Source organism: Bos javanicus, chromosome 5 (assembly GCF_032452875.1).
Source record: "Bos javanicus breed banteng chromosome 5, ARS-OSU_banteng_1.0, whole genome shotgun sequence".
NCBI classification, from domain to species: Eukaryota; Metazoa; Chordata; class Mammalia; order Artiodactyla; family Bovidae; genus Bos; species Bos javanicus.
This window is the reverse complement of record NC_083872.1, coordinates 109,968,770-109,986,951: the sequence shown is the minus strand read 5'-3', so window position 1 is coordinate 109,986,951 and position 18,182 is coordinate 109,968,770. Positions and strand designations below refer to the sequence as shown.

At 53.0% G+C, this 18,182-nt stretch overlaps 2 protein-coding genes across 6 annotated transcripts in view; both read right to left on the bottom strand.

Annotated features, from left to right (window-relative positions):
• TRIOBP (TRIO and F-actin binding protein) overlaps window positions 1-3,608 on the bottom strand; it is a 59,137-nt gene extending 55,529 nt beyond the window's left edge. For 2 of the 4 annotated variants that reach the window (XM_061418453.1, XM_061418450.1), the window contains exons 1-3: window positions 3,461-3,567; window positions 2,838-2,967; window positions 1,753-1,913 (exon numbers count right to left, since the gene is read on the bottom strand). In XM_061418453.1, the coding sequence (XP_061274437.1) occupies window positions 1,753-1,866 (114 nt within the window). In that variant the 5' untranslated portion in view covers window positions 1,867-1,913; window positions 2,838-2,967; window positions 3,461-3,567. Of the gene's footprint in view, window positions 1-1,752; window positions 1,914-2,837; window positions 2,968-3,439 lie in introns of all 4 variants that reach the window. The other 2 variants (XM_061418452.1, XM_061418451.1) reach the window with 2 other exon arrangements.
• A 6,954-nt stretch (window positions 3,609-10,562) lies between these two features.
• NOL12 (nucleolar protein 12) lies at window positions 10,563-17,207 on the bottom strand. 2 transcript variants are annotated; one of them, XM_061418464.1, is made up of 6 exons: window positions 16,894-17,207; window positions 15,494-15,599; window positions 15,172-15,220; window positions 14,516-14,658; window positions 13,133-13,230; window positions 10,563-12,824 (listed from the first exon to the last, which is right to left on the bottom strand). In XM_061418464.1, the coding sequence occupies exons 1-6, from the start codon at window positions 16,974-16,976 to the stop codon at window positions 12,659-12,661; spliced, it is 645 nt and encodes a 214-aa protein (XP_061274448.1). In that variant the 5' UTR covers window positions 16,977-17,207; the 3' UTR covers window positions 10,563-12,658. The 2 variants fall into 2 exon arrangements, with proteins under 2 accessions (XP_061274448.1, XP_061274449.1); XM_061418465.1 differs by lacking the exon at window positions 16,894-17,207 and adding an exon at window positions 15,689-16,831.
• Between the last annotated feature and the right edge of the window lie 975 nt (window positions 17,208-18,182).

Below are 18,182 nucleotides of genomic sequence, written 5' to 3'. Positions count from 1 at the left end.
CACCTCTGCAGGACTTCCCTGGCAGTACAGTGGTTAAGACTCCATGCTTTCACTGCAGGAGGCAAGGGTTTGATTCCTGGTCAGGGAACTAAGATCCCACATACCATGTGGTACATCCATAAAATTAAAAAAGAAAAAGAAGGAAAAAAGCACCTCTTCAACACATGTGAACACACAAGGTGGCCCATGGTTTCATCTGGGAAGGAGTGGGACTGAGACTAGCACTTGACGTGTCTGAACCCAGGTTCCTTCTGTTCCAAGTTTGCCATCCCCCCACCCACTGGGAGAAGGTCATCTGCAGGGGAGATGGACTCAGAGGGCTTTCAAGCATCTGCTTCCTGAACTTGGGGCTGAGGGCTGGGGAGCTATTTTTGGCAGTATCAGGACAGGTAGAAAAGAATCTCCCAGGTTTATTTTTCTGGTTGGGAAGATGGAAGAAAGGAAGCTAGTGTGTACTGAATTAGCCACACATGACTCGGGCTACGAGGGCTGGATGCCCTGAGGGAGAGCATTTGTTGCCCCACCTTACCCATCAGGAGAGTGAAACCAGAGAGGTCAGTGACTCATGGTGACACAAATGGCAAACCAGGACTGGGACTCTGGTCTGCCTGGCTCCAAAGCGGAATAGCAATTCCCTTATAATGACCACTTCTCAGAGCCTAACGCTTGCATGGAGATGGCCACCAGGCTCAAGAGGGGCACTGGGAATGGCAGAGTCATTAGGAGGTCAGCAGCAAACACTCTTGAAGAGTCACGGTCCCATGCTTCTTTTAGCCCCAGGTTTACACAGACCAGGGCTGAGCCTAAAACTTCATCCATCACAAAGTGAGAAAATGCCTCCCCTTTCACTCCTCCAGTACCTTCAAGGAGAAAGCCCTCAGTGGGTATGGGATATCTATAATGCCTAACACCTACCAGTCTCCCTTTTAATAGACAGACAGCAGGACCCAGGCTCAGAACCCCTTTTTTTAAAAAATTTTTGGTCACCCTACTTGGCATGTGGGATCTTAGTTCCCCGACCAGAGATCAAACCAGCACCCTCTGCAGTGGAAGCACAGAGTCTTAACCACAAGACTGCTGGGGAAGTCCCAAGCTCAGAGCCTTTAGCCTATAACAATACTTCCTGGTTAGAATTTAATGACATTTCTGACTTTCTTTTTCCTTTTCCTTTCTTTCCTTTTAACCTTCTATATGAAGGACATGATCCTAGTTTTCTATTTGTGGTGGTGATGTAAACTTTTGTTTTAGTATAAGTTTAAAAAAGGGCATGGATTTAAAGAATAATACCACAAGTAATGGGCTTCCCGGGTAGCGTTAGTGGTAAAGAACACGCCTGCCAACGCAGGAGACATAAAAGACGCAGACTTGATTCCTGGGTCAGGAAGATCCCCTACAGGAGAGCATGGCAACCCACTCCAGTATTCTTGCCTGGAAAATCCCCATGCACAGAAGAGCCTGGCGAACTACAGTCCACAGTTGCAAAGAGTCAGACACAACTGAAGCGACAACACAGCAAGAAATAGGTTATATGAGGCTTGGCAAAAAATGGTAAGAGCAGGAGGAGAATGACTGGCATTTGGGAAACATGAACGTGGTTCTACCACCTCATTGTACAGACTGGGGAAACTGAGGTTCTGACCACAAGGAAGGTCAGTGTCTGGGCTCAGCTGCAAGTTAGTAGCCCGGCCAAGCACCCACATCATAGACTCCCTTGTCCCAAACCACCCCAACCACTCCAGGAAGCCTACCCACCTGGTGCCTTGCTCTGTGGGCCTCCTCAGGGTGGCAGCAGTCCTGACAGCAGCTCTGGGCCAACACATCAGCTTCAAAGTGTTCACAGGGGGCATTTCCAGCCACCCCCTCCATATCAGTTGAGTCAGGCCAAGGCAGCTCCTTCAGTTCGATGGTGGGGCCTGGGAAGAATGGCAGGGGGAGGCAAAAACCAGCTGACCTGAACTCCAGCCCCGGTTTAATCCCAGACAGCCAAGGACCAAGGAAATGAGGTTATCCATCAATTCTTTCATCTGTTCGTTTATTCACTCAACAAACACTCATTAAGCACCTCCTAAGCACCAGGCACTCTGCCAAGCATTTGACATGTGATTTCTACTCATTACTGCAGTGTTGCTTGAAGTGTATTTTGAGGACCCTGCGTTAGACTCAGCTGAGCTGCTTATAAAATGCATATTCCCAGTTCCTTCCATCTCTGGAGATAAGACACTTACACAAGGCATTTATACAATGCATTTTATACAAGTCTCCTAGGTGATTCCTATGCACCCCGAAGTTTCGGTGCCCTTGACTTACAGTTAACATGCATTGTAGATAAAATGAATGCCAATTTCAGATGAGGCAGCTAAGTCTCACAGAGATTCCATAACTCACTTAAAGTCTCAGTGGCTGAACTGGATTCAAACCCAGGCTGTGTGTCTCCCTGCACTCTCAGAGGTGGGCATGAGGGACACTGGATCACAATGTCCACTCACACAGATCCCCTGGGAAACCCTGGGAAGAGAGGCAAGTGGCCAGCCAGGTATTTTCAGAGTTGAGGACAAAATCATGGATGAAAGTGGACAACATAAGGTCACACAGCAAGTCTGGCAGAGCTCAGCCAAACAGAAACCCTGGAGTTGTGAGGAGCACCGGGCTTTCCCTGTTGGGCTCCACTGAGGGCTCCAACCCCATGCCCTGGGGGGGTGGGGTGGGCAGGGGAGCCCCACTAGAAGAGTGTGACTTGAAGATGCTCTTCTCACCCCCATCAAGGAGGGTGGAATGAGAGTAATCCATATCCCCAAGCACACATGCACTTTACCTGCCCCCTGGTCAGCAGCTCATACCTGTCAAGTTTCCTCCAAAGTGTCCCAGGGGATCTGGCCTTAGTTGCCAATCTCAGCGGAGACCTGGGGGATTTCACATCCTCCCCTGGGGCAACCAGGGAGAAGATTCCTGGCTCCTTGACCATCAGACCTGGGGAAGTAGATGGGTACTGAGGGGGCTAGGGAGCACCCACTGGCCCTTCGGTAGCCCCGGGGACTCTAATCCACCCAGGGCCGTTATCTCTCCTTGTCCTTCCCTGCTCCCAGTGGTGGGGGGTGGGGGGAACGCATCGGTCTTGCCCAGTCTGGGCGGTTCCTTCCTGATCCCGCCACATAAAGGAGCCTCAGACGAGAACGCTGCTTATTTCCCTGCGGGCGAGTGTGGGGTGCTCAGCTACACGTGCCCTTCACCGATCCTGCTTCCTCCTCCCACCCCCAACCAATTAAGAACCCTTCTCTAAAATGCACTTTAGATGTGGATACAATGAGAAACCTTCAGCGGACATGCATGCCCCACCCGGAGAATGGATCCCTGGACCTCTCTCCATCCAGCTAGTCAGACAGTCCCTCCCCGTGTCCCTCACTCCTCTACCTTTCCTCACTAGCCTCCCCTCCCTTCTCACCTTTCCGCTCGCGGTACTAACGTCGGCTCGGGTTTCCACACACAGTGGGTGCCGGGGTGGGGTGCCAAGGGTCACAGCCTCTCTATTTTAACAATGAATCAGAACGTTGCCCGGGAGGTGGGCGAAGACCACGCCTCTGCCGCTCTCGCATAGGTTCTCCCTAGGTGCTTCATTTACATGAAGAGTGTGGGATTGGACAACCCGAGGGCAAGGGGCGGGGAGAAGGCGGGGCGGAGGCGGGCGGCGCCCAGAAGTCTCCGAGTGCGGGACCCGCCGCACGTTTAGCCTGAACAGCCGCGTCAAGGTTCCCAGGAGGCTCTAGGGGCGGCTGGCACTGGCAAGTCTGGATCTTTCTAATCTCTTTCCCTTCGGTTCATTCCCGCCGCAGTTCCCTAGTCTGGCTTTAGCCCATACCTTGGGCTAGAGACTTAATCTCTCTGTGCCTCAATTTTCTAATCTATAAAATGGAAATAGTAACTGTTGAGGACAAAATGAAAAGCCCAGGAGTTTTCAACTATTTGCACATTCATTTGCACACTTCCATTGATGTGGCGCTCACTCATAAAATGCCCAGCTCCTCCTTTTTTAAAAAATATGCCTTCTTTTTTAAGCTGACACCCTGAACTGTGTGCCAGCTCCTGTTCCAAAATCTTTACATCTGTGAGGATGTAGTAACCTGAAGGATTCAGTGCCAAGGTCCTCATTTCACAGCAACTAGGATCAGAGAAATTAACTATCTCATCAGCGTCACCCAGCTAGTAAGTGGCAGAGCCAAGACTAAAATCCTGGTGTGTCTGGACTCTGCTGGTCACTACAGAGCATCTTCAGTCATTAATTCTTTCAGACACTTACAGGTACCTGGTACATGCCAGGCCTGTGCTGGGCACCAGGGAAATGGTAATGTGAACAAAGGGTGGCTCCTTCTGAAAGGGCACACCCACTGTCTATTGGGAGAGACGGACCTCTGAACAGGTCATCCTGGCTCAGGATGGAGTAAGTGGAAAGCACATCTCATAACAAGGATAATGATCTTTCTCCTCAACCCCAATTACTGTAAGCAAAACAGGGAGTAGTCGGCCTTTAGCACTTCTTGGCTGTGTGACCTTGAGACAGTTACTTGATCTCTCTGAGCTGGGGGTGAGGTGGTTGCTTGGTTTGAGTTTGAAGCTCAGGTATGGCCCTCTACCCACCATCAAGCAGTAAAATCAGGACCCAACTCAGGGTGGCACTACCGACACTTCAATTCGTTCAATACTTACGGAGCCCCTGCGTTGTCAGTTGTATATGCTGAGGACTCATCAGTGCACAAAAGAGCAAATCTCCTGTTTTCAGGGCACTTACATTCTAGTGGAGACAAACAGATCTCAAACAAGATAAATAAGCAATACATGGAGTGTACTGGCTGGTGGTAGTGCTAAGGAGAAAAATGAAGCTGGGTGGGGGTGGGGGTGGAAGTGGCTGGTGTGGGGAGGGAGTCACTTCTTTTTTGGGGGAAGACTTTTATTTTTATCCTTTTTTTTTTTTAACTGGAGGATAATTGCTTTATAGTGTTGTATTGGTTTCTGCCATACATCACGAATCAGACACATCTCCTCCCTCTTGAACTTCCCTCCCACCCAGGGCATCACTTCTTAGATAAGGTGGTCGTGGAAGGCCGCTCTGAGATGGTGACCTTTTAGCTAAGACCTGGAGAAGACAAGGCAGAGTGAGCCTGCAGGTCCCAGGGAAGAGTATTTCAGGCTGCGGGGACAGAAGCAGCAAGGCTGGAGTGGAAAGAATAAGGGGGTGAGGGGGAGAATCAGGGGGCAGGGCTGGTGGGCTGTTCTGAGGGGCTCTCTGCATCTCTGGAGCCTGCCTGGTTGTACTTCTCCAAGGCAGGGGAAACCGTGGGGGGTCGGGCAGCAGTCAGGGTCCTGAAGGAGGCAGGAGGAGGGGCTGGGGAGCCAAGGGTGTGTCGGGAGGAGTGAAGGGGGCTGTTTGAGGAAGCCCCCTCCTGTAGGGGACAGTGGTAGTTTCAGCCCTGATATGGGAAGGCCAGCTACAGCCCCATTATATAGATGGGAAACTCCGACTCAGCTCCTCGATGACAGTGCCTGGTCTAAAAACACTCTGAGTTCTGTGGGGTGGCTCAGGGCATGATGGTGTCTCAGCCAGACAGCATCACCTCTTGTCACCATTTCGCCCCAGTCTCCCATTCCTCTTTCAGATCCCTAAAGTGTCTGTGCCTGCTCGCCTCCACCCCTCTGTTCACACCATTCCCCTGGGCCAAGATAACCTCTTCAGAGATCTGGGGAAGTAGAACAGTAAGTGACAGTTCTAATCCCTTCTATCCCTCTGAGCCTCAGTTTCCTCACTATTCAAGCAGGAATGGTCATCCCAGGCCTCCTGGCTCATCAGCCTGTTGGAGAATCACGTGGTCTCGGCAGGCAAGATAGAGATGAAGGGGGCTGTGACCCAACTGAGCATGGGCAGGAAGGCATGAATCTCTGAAGGGGTCATCAGGGCAGGCTCCAGCCTAAGGCTACCCTGTGAAGTAAGTGGTGATTCAAAGCCACCAGGCTTGTTTTTACTGGAGAAGCTGAAAATCTGAACATTTAGATGAAACCTCAAATTTTTAAAATATGGCTAAGTCAAATTGCTTTTAAACACTGTGTGAGTAACCAAATGAATCCTCAGGACTTCTCTTTCATGCAGTGTCTCTGGAATGGTAAATCACAGATTGTCATCCATGGACAGAGCAGCCTAGTAGGCTGCAGACCATGGGGTCGTGAAGAGTCGGATACGACTGAGCGACTTCACTTTCACTTTTCACTTTCATGCATTGGAGAAGGAAATGGCAACCCACTCCAGTGTTCTTGCCTAGAGAATCCCAGGGATGGCGAAGCCTGGTGGGCTGCCGTCTATGGGGTCGCACAGAGTCAGACACAACTGAAGTGACTTAGCAGCAGCAGCAGCAATGACTCAGGACTTCCCTGACGTCTCAGCGGTAAAGATCCCCTGAACAGGTGATCCTGGCTCAGGATGGAGTGGGCAATGCAGGAGACATGGGTTCAATTCCTGGGTTGGGAAGATCCCCTGGAGAAAGAAATGGCAACCCACTCCAATATTCTTGCCTGGGAAATCTCATGGACAGAGGAGCCTGGTGGGTTACAGTCCATGGGGTCTCAAACGAGTCGGACACGACCTAACGACTAAACAACAACAAGAAGTGATGATTTAAATGCCACCCCCTGCAGGACGCCCTCCCTGGTCATCCTATACTTGAGGGAGGGCTCCCTCTGTCAGGATCTTGGGCATGACTCCCGTTGTTCCTAGGATGTCTTTCACATTGTCGACCTCGTGAGTGGCGCCCCCTGGAGGTAAGATCCATTTCTCAGGCCTTCTTCAGCCAGTCTGGCAGTGTTAGTGTATGTAAGTAGAGTATCACCTATGTGAGGAAGGACCCACGACTTGGGCATACTTATGTTCTGGGTCTTTCCCTGGAGATGTACATGTGCCCAGCCAGAGACCACCTACAGCTTAAATCCCAGCTCAGAGAGACAGTGAATAGTTAGAATTCAGCTAAAGGCATGTCCTGGCACACATCAGGGTGGGGTGAGGGTCACCTAAATCCGCCTCACCTGCAAAATGGGCTCAGTGGAATTGCCTACCCTGTGGGGTTACCATGAGAACTCAGTGAGTTAAACCAGGTAAAGAGGGACTGGTAAACAGTGAGTACCTCAATAAATGTTATTATCTCTCTTCAAGTCTCCTCCTCTCCATCCCCATAGATACAGTTCAGGGAATGTAAGTCCCTGGAGGGCAGGGACCACCCTGTTTTGCTCAGTGCTAAGCATGTAAGAAATGCTGGGCTGGAAGAAGCACAAGCTGGAATCAAGATTGCTGGGAGAAATATCAATAACCTCAGATTATGCAGATGACACCACCCTTATGGCAGAAAGTGAAGAGGAACTAAAGAGCCTCTTGATGAGAGTAAAAAGTTGGCTTAAAGCTCAACATTCAGAAAACTAAGATTATGGCATCTGGTCCCATCACTTCATGGGAAATAGATGGGGAAACAGTGGAAACAATGTCAGACTTTATTTTGGGGGGCTCCAAAATCACTGCAGATGGTGACTGCGGCCATGAAATTAAAAGATGCTTACTCCTTGGAAGAAAAGTTATGACCAACCTAGATAGCATATTCAAAAGCAGAGACATTACTTTGCCAACAAAGGTCCATCTAGTCAAGGCTATGGTTTTTCCAGTGGTTGTGTATGGATGTGAGAGTTAGACTGTGAAGAAAGCTGAGCACCAAAGAATTGATGCTTTTGAACTATGGTGTTGGAGAAGACTCTTGAGAGTCCCTTGGACTGCAAAGGAGATCCAACCACTCCATTCTGAAGGAGATCAGCCTTTGGGATTTCTTTGGAAGGAATGATGCTAAAGCTGAAACTCCAGTACTTTGGCCACCTCATGTGAAGAGTTGACTCATTGGAAAAGACTCTGATGCTGGGAGGGATTGGGGGCAGGAGGAGAAGGGGATGACAGAGGATGAGATGGCTGGATGGCATCACTGACTCGATAGACGTGAGTCTGAGTGAACTCCAGGAGTTGGTGATGGACAGGGAGGCCTGGCGTGCTGCAATTCCTGGGGTCGCAGAGTTGGACGCGACTGAGCGAGTGAACTGAACTGAAGCATGTAATACTTTACTAAGCACTTCCTTAATGGTGCTCAGTAAATACTTGGTTCCAGTCTTTCTCACACCCTCAGTGTTCCCTGACCATGCCATCAGGGAGATTGCTCTCAAATGAATCCCTGACTTTGACTCTCCTCAGGCTAAACCCCTGCCCCCCCAACTCAGGGACTCCTGCTGGCCACCGGATAAGGGTCCAGATCCTTAGCTCAACACCTGAGACCCTTAAGGTTCTGGTCCCTTCAGGCCTCTGCAGATTTCTCCTCTCCTCTGACCACCCCTCCCCAACCTCTGCTCCCCAAGGGCTCTCTGCCTGCCTGCCCATCCCCTCTCCCACCCACCTGGCCAAACCATCTTTCAAGACTCATGTCAACGTCACCTCTTCACTGTTCTGTGCCCCACCCCTGGGCCTATACATCAAACCCTGACCTCCAGGGTGAACTCCATGTGTCTGTCTCTCCCATGAGATGTCTGAGGGTCATGTCTTATTAGTTCTAACAGTAACTTTTGATGTACTTAATCTGAGACTCAGTCTTCTCATCTGTCAAATGGAGCTAGTACCCACGACACAATACTGTTGTGAGTTGATAATGTCACTAGCACATTGGAGGCGCTTGATAAATTTGTTTCCTATCCTCCTTCAGCTGATTATTTGCCAGTCATGGTGACTAAGAGGGAAGGGAGACAGCAAAGTTCACTGGACAGGGAAGGTTTCAGCAAAGGCCTGAGGGAGATGATTGTGGTGAGGTGCAAAAACTAGATTTAGAAACTTGCAGACAGGCAAGCATGGCACTAGGGCCAAGAACATTCTCAGAAAGATTATTTCAAGGATTATATGAGAACACTGGTGGGGAGGGGGACTGACTTCAGTGTAATCTAGCCAGAACTGGCTGAAAACCTAGGGGCTCCAGTCCTGTGTGGGGGTAGACACACAGAAATGACCGACACAAACTTCCCACTCTGCTCAGGGCCTGGCCGGGGGAGAGAGGGAACCTAGTGAGAACATGATCAGTGTTTAAAAGGAAGAAACACAAAGTGTACCTGGAGCCCAGATGAAGAAATGACTGATTCCCAGGGGTCGGGAAGGCTTCCCAGAGGAGGCAACTGAGAGCCAAGGAGAGCAGGGCAGGCTGAGGGTAGCCTGTGAGCACCTAAAGGGAGGGCTTCTATAGCGTCTGAAGGAGGCAGATGCTTGTTCAGAACAGGACTTTGCTAAGATGGACCTGCTCACGAGCGCAGGGAGTGAGCTCCCCACACTAGGATGAATTGGGAACCTCTCCCCAGAACCATCCACATAGCCAAAGGGAGGGCAACAGCTCAAGTCTAGGGAACATCAAGGTCAAGGGGATTTTTTTTTTCATATTTATTTAGTTGGCTGCACGGGGTTTTGGTTGCAGCATGCAGAATCTCGTTCCCTGACCAGGGATTGAAACTGGGCCCCCTGAATTGGGGTCACGGAGCCTTAGCCACTGGACCTCCAGAGAAGTCCCAGGATCCAGAGGATTTTGGAACAGGAAGCTAAGGCTTGCCTGACATCCAGTCCCTCTCCTCCTCAGTTCCAGACCCACAGGGCGGCTCCACCTGGCCTCCTCACCCTAAGCTCCCAGGGAGAATCAGGCTACCCCAAAACCAGAGCCTACTACTGAGCTGAGGCCTGGCTCCCAGTAACTATGGCCATGGCTTTGTTTTACTAGCACAGGCCTGACCCATCAGGAAACTTGTGTAGTAACAGGAACGGATAAGCCTCTGCTATGGCTTTAGTTCCACGGTTGGATCCCCTCCAGACAGCCCTTTAACATTTCTGGCTCCTGTGGGAGAATCTGCTGCTTGCACCCAAATACCAATTCCCTCATCCGCAACACACTCCCCAATTCCTAGATGGGTACATGGTTCTCCAGAACAAGCCACGCTCCTCAGCCTTCCTGACAGGTAGAAGTTCCTTCTTCCTCCTGCCCTAAAGCCTTTGCTGCCTGCGTAATAGCACCAGCATCATGTGTTTCTAAAAGGAGGGACCTGACTTTCATTCCTTCTTCCTTTCTGTAACTGAGAGGCAGATACGATGGCTGAGGCTCAGGCAGCCATCTTGGACCACGAGGTAGAACCTGTGTTTAAAACGACACAAAACGAAAAGCTAAAAGCCTGCCCTCTCAGCTTCAGGCTCGCTGCCTTCCATTTCTGTTAACCTGAAAACTCTAGCTTTATATAAGCCAGTTATTTTAAAATCTTGTTTCACATTATATGTAGCTAAATCTAATCTTTCCTGATTAAGCTCCTAAAGGCCCCAAACCGCAGGGCCTGACGGATGGACAGTGACAGGAAGAATTCAGGTAGAACATGGAAAGTTCTCCAGAGGGTTCTCACTCCAGCACTTTTGATCTTAGGATTGACAAAGATTACCATGATTCAACTTTCTTGGTCTGCTGGATGAAAAAAGGGCACAGGTGGGAGAGAGACAGATGAGAATTTAATACAGATCAACGTTACAAATATAGATTTTAAGTTGTGAAAAGACCCTATGGCACTGGGGACGGAGAGCATGGTCAGGTGTGTGAGAAGCAGCTGTGCACACGGAAGGTGCACCCAAAATGTCAGGAGCCGTGGGAAGTGGTTCATGCACGTGGCCTCACTTCAGCCTCCGGGCAGGCCTGCGAGGTAGGTGTCTTATGACACTTTACATGTGGGGTAACAGTTCCAGGAGGTCAGCAGCAGTGGGCTCACACAGTGGGCCAGCAGTAGAACTATGACTCAAATCCCAGCCCGGCCACGTGTGCAGACCCCGGGCTCATCTCTGCTCCTGCTCATGAGGGCGTCAGGAGACTCACTGCCCTGGGTCAAGTACCAGAACCATCTAGATGGCCCAGTAACAGACCCTACCATCTGCCATGGATGGAGGCAGCCAAGTGAGGCGAGTGGCCCCACCCTAAGCCACATGGGGAGGACAACAGGAAGGCAGCAGGGAGATCAGGTGGAAGGAGCCAGAGAAGCCAGGTCACAGGGCCTCCCAGCCATAAACCCTGAGCTTCACATTCCCACGGCCAGGTGTGGCCTTCAGATATGCACAGCCAGCACCAGATGGGGTGGGTTTTTTTGGCTCTACTGGGTCTTCACTGCTGCGCAGGCTTTTTAGTTGCAGCAAGCAGGCTCTAGAGCAGGGGCTCAGCAGTTGTGGCACACAGGCCTAGTTGCTCTGTGGCATGTGTGATCTTCCCGGACCAGGAATCGAACGTATGTCCCCAGCACTGGCAGGTGGATTCTTTACCCCTGAGCCACCAGGGAAGCCCCAGATGGTGGGTTTTGATGGTGATGGGAGAGCGCCTGCCCAATGCAGGGCCAGGACTGTGTCCAGCAGGCCCTCCACGGTGAATGAAGGGGAAGGCCTGCCCTGCAGACCCCAGATCCCTGCCCCCTTGGCTCCAGGAGCCCCCGAGTGCAGGGGTGGAACCTGCATTCCCTTCACACACACTCAATAGCCCACCAGCTTCACAGGGGCCGAGAGCTCACCCTTCACCCCTCTGCAGTCCTGGTGTCAGGGCTGGGCACGGCTCCCCGAATCAGGGCAGCACCCGAAATTCCTGGGCCCTGGTCCACAGCCACAGGAACCAGTCAGCGCAAGCAGGGTCTGAATCTCCAGAACAGGTGCTCCGGCTGCCCACCCTCGCACCACACCCACCTGCGGCAGGCGGACCTACACCCTGCCACCAGCCCAGGTCCGTCATTAGAGCGGGGAGTGTGAGTGACACAGGTCATTCACCTGCTGCAACAAGGCTGGTTTCCATCGGCTCTGAAGCCGCACCTGGAAGAAGTGTAAAGAATCGGCAGCCCTCACCAAGCACCCGCCAGCCACGCTTTCAGTGAGGAGAGAGATTTTCTTTACAAACGACTAATCACTCTTTTTTTGTTGGGCTGTCTGGGAGCTGCTGGAAGCCTACAGAAGCTGCCCACGTTTGGGGGTGAGAATACTCCAGGACCCCCCATCTCCACTCCTTCGATGTCAGCTGAGGAGACCAGCACGGCCAAGGGGAGGCACAAGCCCAACTCCCAGCTGGGAAAAGGCAGAGGCTATCCCTGCTCACCCACGGGCCGGCGTTCCAGGGCTGCAGGCAGACTCTGTGTCTGCCAGGGGTGGCGCCGGGCTTCAGCCCATCAGGGGGCCCAGGCCTAGCACCACTTTTACATACCCAGAGGGAGAACTGCTGGACAGCGAGGGTGACCCACGTCCCCAGATGCCTGCCCTTGGTGTGCGGCATCAGGGTCAGGGACAAACCAACCACACGTGTGCTTAGTTTCACAAATCTGATGAAGGTCCAGGGAGGTTCACATTTGGCCAGACGCCCCACACTTGGCCCCCGGAGGCTCCTCCTGGGGGAGGCCGGCTCTCAGCTGCCCGCACCTTCTGGAGTCCAAACCCCAGGCTGGAGGGGTGCTGGCCTCCCAAGCTTGGGCTGTAGTCATTGCCTGGGTGCAGGCTGGGTTATGAGACAGCCCAGCTGAGACAGGACAGGTCCTTGCTGACAAGGCTGGTGCCTGGCCAGGGTCTCCGAGCTCACTCCCCGCTGTGCCGGGCTTTGCCTGTCAGCCGGCGGCGCCGTGTCTTGCTGGTACGAGTGGCGCTCGGGGGCTTCTTGGTGGTGTCCTGGGCCCGGCGAAGACGTTTCTTCTTGACCTTCTTGCGACTGTGTGCATGCAGTGAGGCCGTGAGAGAGGAGATCCTATGGGAGGAATGCTGGTGAGGCCTGGGCCTCAGTTTACCCTGGGGAATAAGGTATGGGTGGAAGGGTGGGTCGGGGGGTGCCTGACAGCCCAGCTCATGCAGGGGAAGTCAGGACAGGCCCCAAATGCCATTCTACAGGCAGCATGCTCTGTCCCAGAGGGCCTGCCAGCTCCTCAGCTCACAGCGACAAAGGTCCTTTACCCCAGGCACTCTGCCCTACACCACCCACCATGGGCCAGCGGGAGGTGACTGTCACACCACCAGCCACAGGAACAGGCTCACAGGAGAGGACAGGCCAGGGCTCACCGCTGGGACAGCAGAGGGTCCCTGGACTTCCTGGGTAAGGCTCTGGTCGGCTTCTCCATGGATGACACCTCCTCCTCAGGCCCAGACCCAGCCCCTTGCTAAAGAAGCACAGAACAGGAGTGGCGGATCAACAGGCCTGAGCCTCCTGAACAGTCACCACTCTGCTGCCTCCCACGCCTGCTCGGGGCTCAGAAGGTGGCTCTAGGTGGCGAAAGGCCACATGTGCCCTGAAGCAGGAATGACATGGGGCAGAGCTGGGTTCTGAAGTCCTCCACCACCACGGCCCACAGTGGGCACACTCCAACACTCGCAAATGGAAGAATTCTAAAATGGAGACAAGACTGGTCTTTGCATCAGACCAGACAGAAGAAAGGGCTTCCCTGGTGGCTCAGACGGTAAAGAATCTGCCTGCAATGCGGGAGACCTGGGTTCAATTCCTGGGTTGGGAAGATCCCCTGGAGAAGGGAATGGCTACCCACTCCAGTATTCTTGCCTAGAGAATCTCATGGACAGAGGAGCCTGGCAGGCTATAGTCCATGGGGTCTCAAAGAGTCAGACACGACTGAGCAACTTTCACAACAGAAGAATAAGCATCAAACACAAAGCGAGTGTGAGCTCAGAAAGGATATAATAAAGCAGTGGCTCTAGAACTTAAAGACACTATAACCCACGCAAGGGGATGTGGTTTACGTGGTAACTAACTATACACGTGTGTGTGTTAGTCACTCAGTCACGTTCAACTCTCTGCGACTCTATGGGGTGTAGCCCGCCAGGCTCCTCCATCCATGTGATTTTCCAGGCAAGAATACTGGAGTGGGTTGCCATTTCCTTCTCCAAACTATACACATACATGTGCATAAATCCCTACACAACCCAGACACAAGCTTAACTGAAACATAGGTTTCCTAAGACAACACCTGCTGGGATGCTTTCTGATACTTTTGATATTGTTTCCTTTTTTTTTTTTTTTAATGCTGGTCGGAACTTGCTATGACTCACACCTCACAGGTCAGAGCAGAGAGACGTGTCTTGCAGGGGTAGCAAGCACAACCAGCCGCTCTCGAGGGCTTCTAGTGGACAGACCACCCTTATCCTCACAGCGACCCAGCAAGGCAGCTGCTATCATCAGTGACCCCCAGTGTACTGGTGAAAGGAAGAAGCAGGCGAGGCAGAGAAACCTGCCCAAGCTCCCACAGCTGCTCATGGTAGAGCTGACCTCTGAAGCCCCAGGGTTCAGGGCTTTGGTCCAGGCCCTGGAGGGTTACCCAGAGCAAAGAGCCCCTTGTACTGGAATCCTTGACATGGACCAGCGCTTACTGACCCGCTTGATAAGCCAGGCTGACCCTGTGTCCCTTCTTCCCCCAGGCTGGGAGGGAGCCCCACCTCAGGCGTGGGCAGGCCGAGCAGCCGTGCCCCTGAGAGGTCCAGGTCGCTGATGGTGGTCACGGTGACTGTGTGGTTGGGGTGGTCGTACTGCACCGACTCTGTCTTTGCTGTCACCAGCCGGTCTAACTCGTCAGCCTCCTCTGTGCAGGGTGGGTACAGGACCAGGCCTCAGCCCAGGACACAAGCAAGCAGGCTCCAGCACACACCCCACCCGACTCCAGCCCTGGAATGTAATGGCCCCCTCTACTCTATAGAGTGGCACCCAGGAAGTCACTGGCTCCAGAGCCTGGCCTGCAGACAAGTGCTGGAAATGACCCAACTCCTCCCTTCATGCTCCAGGGACACCCCAGACCACCTGGCCCCCACCAGGACCCCAGGAGCTGCTGCCACCCCCAGTCCCTCCAGGCCTCAGAAACTGGGCTTTCTGCTCAGGATCCATTTGCCAAGAGGTCTGGGTCTCCTCCTGGTCTCTGATCCACTGACATTTAGAGGTACCTGAGGACACCCCTGGCTCCTAGGGCACCACCAAGATCCCTAAAGCTAGGGATGTCAGCTTCTCTGCAGTCCTTGTACCCCTTCCCTTCCACCCACCAAGGGATAAACAAACTCAACCGACTGGCTATTCTCCAGGTCAGGTCAAGGACTGGACTTACCCAGAGCCTCCTCTCTCTCTGCCAGCATCTTCAAGTATTCCTGGTGGCGCTGAAACCGAAGGGAAGGCAACATGTGAGTATGGCCTCTCAGCCCAGACACTGCTCCCCTCCAGGATGAGTAAGACCATGGCTTGGAGGGAAAGATCAAGAGATCTTACCCTGAACCTTCCCCACACCTGGACCACGGCATCTCTATCTGCATAAACTGCACGCCAGGCCTGCCCGCCCCCTCCCCTCAGCCCTGCAGGTGCCGCTATTCGGGCCAGGGAGGCTGCAGAGTCCCTGGGAGTCAGAGACACTCTGCTGCCCTCTCCCTCTGCACCTCTTCCCGGAGCTTCTTCTGCTCCTCCTTCAGGCGCTGCTTGATCTCCTCAATGGCTGCCTTCTTCCGCTCTACCTTCCTCTTGTGGAAGCCTGTCAGGTACTCCCTACAGCAAAGAGGCAAGAGAAACAAGACACAAGGGAAGAAGGGCTCACTCCAGGAAAAGGTGGGGAAAAAAGCTAATACTGCACTCACCATGTGCTAAGCACCATTCCAAAAATGTAAACGTGTTAACTCATGTAATCTTAACAGCATGCATATTGGGTGGTTATTGTTGTTCAGTTGCTCAGTCACGCCTGACTCTTTGTGACCCCATGGACTGCAGCATGACCTGTCCTTCACTATCTCCTGGACTTTGCTCAAACTCAGATCCATTGAGTCAATGATGTCATCTAACCGTCTCATCCTCTGTCACCCCCTTTTCCCCTGTCCTCAATCAGGCACCCATTCCCAATTTACAGATGGGAGACACTGAGGCAGAGAAAGGTAAGATGACTTGCCCAAGGGGGTCAGAGAGTGTAAGGTTAGGGAAAGAGAGGGAGATGCTGCCTCTTTCCCCACTCACTACCCTCCTGGGCTCTTAGTTGCCAGCAATAGGGCCAGGTGGTGGACATAGGCTGAGAGCCTTTGAACCTAGAGCAGGTGAGGGTCCCTTCTTCACTGGCAAACTCTATTCCTCAGTGAATTAGGCCGCTTCAAGTGGGGCTTTCAAGACCACCCTCACCCAGACCTCCACAAACTGTCCATTGGACCAACACCCATTTCCCCAGGACTCTGCCCCTCGACTCGTCTGTAGGTCTTGTTGATGCCTCCCTGAGTTTCCTGACGATGCCCCAGCACTTCCTTCCCCACGCTCCATCTTATCTCAGTCCCTCTCATCTTCCTAGGTCTGGCCGCACCATTCCTATCTGTTCTGGAGCCCAACACCAGGCTTTTCGCTGACCCACTACCATAGGTCCCGGTGGCACTCTGAGTGGTGCTAGACCACTAATTCATTCACTAATGATTTTCACTAATGATTCATTCACTAATCATTTTCATCCAAAACAGCTGAGTCTACTGTGAGTCCATGGGATCGCAGAGAGTCCGACAGGACTCATAGTCTGAACAACACAACTGCGAGCGAGACCGCCAGGCTGGGGAGGGTGAAGCCCGCTCTCGGGCCGCGCACACAGCATCACAAGGCGGCTTGGGGAGCAAAGAAGCGACGCGAGGGCGGGGCGGGCGATTCCATCCCTCCGGGCTGAGGGGGCCCAGAGCCGCGGCTTCCACCAGCCAGGGCGCCGCACCACGCCGAGAGGGCGGGACCGGAAGGGCCCTCCGCGTGAGCGTGTGCGGACATACCCGGCCTCGGCCTTGCCCGGCGGCCCGAACGAGATCCGCTCAGCCTTGGCACTCACCGCCGCTTCTCCTCGTCGAAGCTCAGGATGAGCCGCTGCCGCCGGTCGTCACCATCTCGCTTCTTCTTCTTGTTGCGGCCCATAGCAGGAACTCTCCGGCGGCGCGGATTCCGCGCACCAAAGACACTTCCGGCTGTAGAACGGGCAGCCTCCCGGAAGTGCTCCGCAGCGACGCTCTGCCGTTCCGCTCGCCGGACCCCGCCTTTTAAAGGGGCCGCCCTGCGTTCCTCCCGTCCCTCTCTATTTCGTGTATAACAGGCGGGATCTCTGCCCCCGCCCCTACGCTCCCCACTCCCCGCAGCTGAACAAGGTGATGAACAACTGTCTCTCTGGCCCTGCACCGCCACTAGTGGCCAAGCCGCTTGCCATCCTTGGCACCCGACTGGGTAGAAGCATTGCCTTGGCTGCAGTGTTGCGCCCCGCCTTACCCCCAGCAAGATGCCCGGCGAGCGGCCTTCCGTGGAGGCTCAGGGGAAGTAACTTAAAGTCAGCTCGTTCTTAAGTGGTGTGCAGCGTCACCCCCGATTGCTGCCCTGTGTGTGGAGTGGTTCTGCCCTCCTGGAACGTACGGTCAGGTGCAGAGTAAGAAGACAGCTGCTCTGTGGGGAATCTCTGTGCAGTCGGCCCTCGCAGCCCATCCAGTTGGAGCTGCCAGCCCACGAGGGGCTCAAAGAGGCCACATCTGCGAAAGTTCCCAGCGCAGAGTGAATCACGCCACCCCGGGCAGGTGCCGTTGTTCCAAACTCTTCCCTGGGAGTTCCAGGTCCCCTTTACTCCAGGGAAATAGATGTGGGACTGGCAACCCCACCCAGACTCCAAAAGCTTGAGAGCCCTTTGCTGCAGTTAGCTCACAGTCTTAACACACTTCCCTTTAGGATCACTTTCTCCTTGAAATTATTTTTATGTTCATTGAGCATATTTTTATGTTCAGGCACAGCAAGAGATGGCACATTTTCTTAATAGAAATGATGATGAAGGTAATAAGCCAAAGAATTAACAGCAGCTGCCATTTAGTTCTTTGCACGATTATCTTTTTTTTTGGCTGTGCCATGTAGCATGTGGGATCTTTAGTCCTCCAACCCAAGATGTCCCCTAGAGTGAAAGTGTGGACCACTGGATCGCCATGGTCCCTAAATGATTATCTTTTTTGAGATATGAGTCCCATTTTAATGAGGCTGAGAGAGGTGTGGTCACTTACCCAAGGTCACACAGACAAGAAGAGCAGGTGCTGAGGGCAGAGCCCTGTCATCTAAAGACAGAACTCTACTTATTGTTTCTCTGGACCCAGT